Source organism: Aulostomus chinensis, chromosome 15, assembly GCF_037954235.1.
Source record: "Aulostomus chinensis isolate RoL2024-O1b breed Wild chromosome 15, RoL_Achi_v1.0, whole genome shotgun sequence".
Lineage (NCBI taxonomy): Eukaryota > Metazoa > Chordata > Actinopteri > Syngnathiformes > Aulostomidae > Aulostomus > Aulostomus chinensis.
In genome coordinates this window covers 6,663,856-6,670,000 of record NC_141334.1, presented here as the reverse complement: position 1 = coordinate 6,670,000, position 6,145 = coordinate 6,663,856, and the positions used below count along the sequence as shown (strand labels likewise).

At 38.8% G+C, this 6,145-nt stretch overlaps 1 protein-coding gene across 3 annotated transcripts in view; it reads left to right on the top strand.

The window, feature by feature from the left end:
* The window catches only part of rapgef6 (Rap guanine nucleotide exchange factor (GEF) 6), a 144,519-nt gene that overhangs the window by 26,406 nt on the left and 111,968 nt on the right, over window positions 1-6,145 (top strand). For all 3 annotated transcript variants that reach the window (XM_086179483.1, XM_086179485.1, XM_086179486.1), the window contains exons 2-3: window positions 5,183-5,253; window positions 5,766-5,822. In XM_086179483.1, coding sequence (XP_086035609.1) covers window positions 5,183-5,253; window positions 5,766-5,822 — 128 coding nt within the window. The remainder of the gene's footprint in view (window positions 1-5,182; window positions 5,254-5,765; window positions 5,823-6,145) is intronic.

Below are 6,145 nucleotides of genomic sequence, written 5' to 3'. Positions count from 1 at the left end.
TCTGACTTGCACCTGTCACTCCTGCAACACATCAGACAAAATCACACACACACACAATATTATTAGAATAATTATAATTTTAAAGTAATTTGAGCCTGTACTTGTAAAACATCCAGATTTACAACCAGAATTTAAACAGTCTGGATATAATAAGCTGTAGATGAATCGCTGATGAAGTCCAACTGCACCTCATCTTCTCCTCTGAGATAATTTGATATTTTAATTTGGTCTTATCAGACTATTGGAATGAACTGCCCTGGTCTCAGCTGGTGATGATTTAATATATTACTCTCCTGAGGTTGAGACGTCCTAATCACAGATGGGGTCATTCGGCCATGGATTGAGCCTCGAGGGATTACAGGTCAAAGGTCAGAAGTCATTGAGAAGGATTTCACCGCTGTCCTTGTGACACAATGACACAACAATGTGTGGCACTTTGACAAGAGGCTCTAGACAGGTAATTGATTGTTTTTAATTTTGCAGGTGTAAATTGATATTGTGATTGTTGCAAAATGTTTATTTATGATTATTTCATAGTTTTGATATGTAAATGGGGACTTTAGTGATGATCAACAGAACCTTTTATGTTTGGATTGTGTCATATAATTACTGAAATGTCAAAAGAAATATCAGATGGAGTAATTTCTTAATCTTGGCTGAATCATGGCTGTTGCAGGTGAAAATTGCTCTTCTGCAAAACTGCTGACTGTAAAAAACGGTTGCTAAATTTCAACCTTGTGCATGTAGCAACCTAAACAAAATGTGCCTTGGCCAGATTCTGCTACATTGGAGACTGGATTTCAGTGGTACATTTCTTGGGTGGAGGCACCACTGCAGGATGGATATGTGGTTTGACACTCCATTAAAATATGCTTCCCCAGCAAAGTCCAGCCCACCGTTGCATGTCCAAGCAGTTTATGTATGTACTGATGGCTTGCTGAGGGAGATCAGAGCGGTTGGTATCGTGCGAGTTTCCATCCAGGGACATCCTGCTATTCTTTCAGTCTGGGCCTACCGATGACCTTCTTTACTCTAATCAATACATAAAACTGGGGCAGTTGTTTCATGAATGTGAGTTGTAGCGCTGCTGTTGTTCTAGTAGTCGTAGTAGTAGTAGTCGTAGTAGTAGTAGTAGTAGTAGTAGTAGTAGTTGTAGTTGAGTCAACAGTAATATAGTGTTATAAAAAGTCAATATATGATGTGTTATTTTACAGGTTGAGCAGCATGTGTTGTATATCCCTGTACACCAGATCTGGAACACAACTCATGTCGTCTTCTAGTGCATTTGGGTTCATCTGACCAGACATTTGAGCCACCCAAAAAAAATGAATCCAGCTTTGCTTTAGACTCTATGAAATTGTAGTCAAACCACCAAGGCCAAATGCCACACATGAGATAACATCTGAGACATGCTAACTTTCTACATGAAAAGCACCTGTAAGGAAGAGTTGAGCACTGAATGTAAAACTGGCAGTTTTGACATTTGCTTATGTACTCTTGTAAGTAAATGACGGGAAAAAAAAATATTTGCAGTATTTTTGATAGCCGATTAGTTTCTTTTATGTTTGAGCAGCCATGGTGCAAACATTGTACAATTTACAGTAGATTTGCAAAGATAACTTGTGGAACCCTCAATGTAACAGCAATACTCTAGGAAGTACTTGAACTGCAACCACAACATGTCAGTTTTACATTGCTTTACATTGCAGTTTTGTACAGATTAAACAAACAAGATTGTTTCAATTTGCATTACTTGCCCCTGGACAGTACCTGGCTAGCTGCCCCTGCTTGTTTTACTTATGCTAAGCAAATTCAACTGTCTCTGGAGCTTCGTATTTACTGTACAGACATGGGAGTTGGATTGATATTCTCATCTAACTCTTGGCAAGAAAGCAAATGATGATGTTTCCCACCCTGTCATAACTATATGTGTAAGGTGAGAGCTCATCGGATTATCAAATTAGTTGTTTAAGCAGGTCTCTCAACATCGAGTGCTTCTTTGTATCTGGCAGAGTATTTAATGTAACTGATGAACACACTAATCTGAGCCCCCCATAGTTGTTAAATGCTGCAGGCTTGTATGTCCAAACACACATGCGCACTCAGTAACATGACAGGAGTGCTTACTGCTGCAGTTTGTTGTGCTCACTAACCCAGTTAACTGTGATTTGAAGTCAATAGAGTTCCACTTCCCCACCACCATGAACCCAGCTTTTCCATGCTCGCTCCTCTCTTCAATTTCTCTCTGCCTCAGGATCTGTAAATGGAGGTTACAACTCTTCCTGTACAGTTTGTGACGAGGTCAAGCTCTCGCTCAGTACTCTATCTCTACTTAACATTTAGGTGTCCAGCTTTTTCAGTCTGAAAGGGCTTGCAGTGCATTAAAAAGAAGGAGGTACATACATTTTTCTACAGTAGATAAGAGGGTTTAATCAATTATGATATGTATATCCTAAAAAGCACAATAATGCAGGCAATCATGACACACCAGTAACCATCTGCTCCAGTCTCCTTTGGGAAGTCAAATCATGAATGAAACTCCTATAATGTCTCCAAATTGGGCAAAATGTCAGAAAAACCTTGAGAAATGTCCTCATTGTCAGTCACAAAGCTCATAGTTATCACAGCAGGAAAGTGGTAGACTTTTGGTTACCTATATCTTTCATCTCTCAATGGTTTATCTCATGTTTTGAGTCTTTGAGCTGTAATGAAATCTGTAATGTCCACTGTATTTTTCATTAGTAAAGAGAAATGAAAAAAATTCAGCGTTTTCTGCTGGCCTGCTGTTAAATTATTATTTGTCTAATTTTGTTGCTCTAACAGGTTTTCCACCAATGACGATCATGATGCTCTTGGTGTTGTCCACTCAATGTTTTTATATATATATATATACACATATACATATATATATATACATATATATACATATACATATACATATATACATACATATATATACATACACACATATATATATATACATATATACACATACACACAGACATATATATGTGTGTGTGTATATATATGTACATATATGTGTATATATGTATGCTGTTTATTCTAACTGTATTTATTTGAATTCTTTCTGTCTTGTTGTCTCGTTCTCTCTTCACAAACCCACCCTCCCCATGTTACACTGGGCCAACAACACATCGCGCGTGTGTGTATGTGTCTGTATGTGTGCGTGTGTTGTGTGTGTATGCGTGTTAGTCCATTGCATTAAAGGCTCCCCAGTGTTCATTTCTGCTTCCGCTGGCTCCCCCTGCTTGACTTATTTTACCAGTACACACACACACACACACACACACACACACACACACACTCACACTCACACTTGAAATTGTGCTTTCACAATAGCACACTCCTTTGTCTTGGTCTCTTCCTCTTCGATATTGATTTTGTGGCTGTATATGTACTATAGTGCTGAAATACCCTGCAAATTTAAGTGTATTTACTTGTGTTTTACATGGCATTCCTGGAATTGAATGTTGTTTGTCCACCCTCTTCAAATGATCATTTAACAGAATATACAACAACTGCTTCTCTCCACCATCACTCCTTGTTCAGACTGCAGCGTAGACGCATGACATCACAGTCTTGCAATTTGCAAAACTTGCCAGCATTGATGAGAAGAATTGATAAGCTCAGAAGCAACATGATGGAACAAGTTCTTGCTCTCCATCCCTAATAACCAGTCAACCATGCTGCTAACAGTCATCCCCAGGTGGCTTCAGCAGTTTATCTGTTTGTTTCATACTACAGATGCTTCTATGTTTCCTTCACATAAACACTCTGTCAACCTCTTAATGTTTTGACAGCTGGCCCTGATAGAGTACTATTTTAAGCGTGTGGGTGACTGTATCTGTGCGTGTCTCGCTGCTGTCATATGCCTACACAAGTGGTATGCCCGCCTGTCTGGTTTGAGGGTGTCATTTTGATAGGCAGTGTTTGGCATGGTCAAAGCGGCATCTGCCAAAGTACTGCAACGAATGTGATGTATGCGTTGTGACATTCCAGTCACTCTGAACAATGAGACAATCTTTTAGGTGCTCTCACATTTTCAACTCTGCGGTTCACAGATTCTGTGAGAAAACGGCAAGCTTTGTAATGCACATGCTTGTGTGCACGCCATGTTTTAAGGATTGATGCGAACCTCCTCATGACCGTATAAAAGTAGACATTGTTCATTCTAACACAGCTGGCAGGAGTATCTCTACGTCCTCCTCCTCACTATCGTTTGACCATCCCTCCCCCACTCAATGATGCAATACAATATCATGCACAAAATCCATCAAGACATGGAAGCAAATTTCTGTAAACCAATAATCTAATATTGCTGTCACAGGAAGTTGGCAACGGCGACAAAAACAATAGGACTCCATTTTAGACTTTATAGTAAACATGTAGAGTTTCATAGCATTTGGTGAAACGTGGTATTACTGTATATACTTTAAATACTTCCAGTGGATGTAATCATTCTGGTGGGTTCCAAAAATCAGGATACTACTGATTGCAAAGAGGGATTTTATATTGGATTGGTTGTTTTGAAACTACCTGTATAATCAATTATCCATCTCAATAAATTCCTCAAGGAAAAACAGTTTGGTGTGTTCAGGGGTAAGAAGAAACCAAAAACCTTATGTCAGGTGCTTGGAGGGATTTTTTTTTTTTTAATCTGTATTTTTGGGCAATAAATCAATTTAACAAAGGAAGAAAGCCAGGTACTCAGGGAAGTCTAGTCTCCATTTATACCAGTTTGCAACTAAAGTCATCATTTGTCTGGACACGTTTCCAATTGCTAAAAAAATCCAATGAAAATACATTTTAATCATCAGGGTGTAGTCATATTTCTTAAGAATTGATTTGATAGGCAGTGTTTAAACTAAAATAACTAGAAAATGCTCTGATAACTAAGTAACCAAACAAAAAATAATGGATTCCTCCTTGGCCAGGCTGTCTTTGCATAATCCTGTTTACAGGCTAACTATGAAAGTTGATACCCCCCATGGTGAAGGTAATAATCATGAGCTGCACCCCTGCAACAGTCACTGGTTGTGTTGTGCATTTCCCCCTTTTTTTTAGTGTGCAAATAAGAGATAACTTCATCCTTAATTCGTATTTTCTTGTTGTGTGTTGACATGTTCAGTCATATTTATTGAATTCTTTTTCTCTCTTGCAGGACCTGCACACCATTTACTGCCACCTCTATCACATGGATGTCCTGTCTCACCTCAGGGAACATCAGCTAAGGTTCATCATTTTCTTTTCACCTCAAAACATTAAAGATAGCCTTCATGAAGAGTTCGGTGCTATTCCTGATTTGTGTCTTTAAAATACTTCTTTGTCAGAATCAGGCTTGTGAGGGAGCGTTTGTGTGTGGCTGCCTAAAAAGGTTTAGGTTACCATTTACACAAGAGAATTCCACACCAAAGACATATGCAGATGTCCGCTAGCAATTTCACATTTGGTAAAAGAACGATGAACTAACAAAACAACTGTTTTAGGTCATGTTGTTTTAACTATGATAACATAGATTGTGCTTGTAGTTCATGATTTGTGCTCAGAAAACTTTGTGCTCTAATAATTAAATTCAAGCGACCACATCAAAGAGAAACTGTTCTGTTGCTCACGCTGAACGCTTACGATGTCTGACTTGGGAGATGTGGTGTCTTTGGGGAAAAGAAGAAGTTTAGGAAGAATATGTGACAGGTGAGAGCTAGAAATGTATGGAAATCTCAACATGCTTGTCTTTCTGTCGTCAGGTCGATGTGTACGTCGGCCAGGTATGAGAGACACGAGGCTAACCATATCTTGTTCTAGTAAGTACAAGCTCTCTCTGAGCAGGGAGTGCTCTACTCTGTTCTGCTGCACTTGCGCTTTCTCTGTGATTTCTGCTGAGGGAAGTTTTTTTTTTTTTTTTTATTCAAATAGGAGCTTTTGTTTCTGCCAGTTGAAGAATCGCACTGTGTTCCAGGACTTCCCAGTTTCACAATCACTGAATTTTTTATGGTGCCTAAAACAGCTTTTACCACTAAACAGATGAACTAGAACAAATAGTAGTTTCCTCTGAGACACATCAGTTTGGAAAAAAACGGTATGCTTACTTTACAGCATTATATTACATCCATTAAGAAGGCTCTTT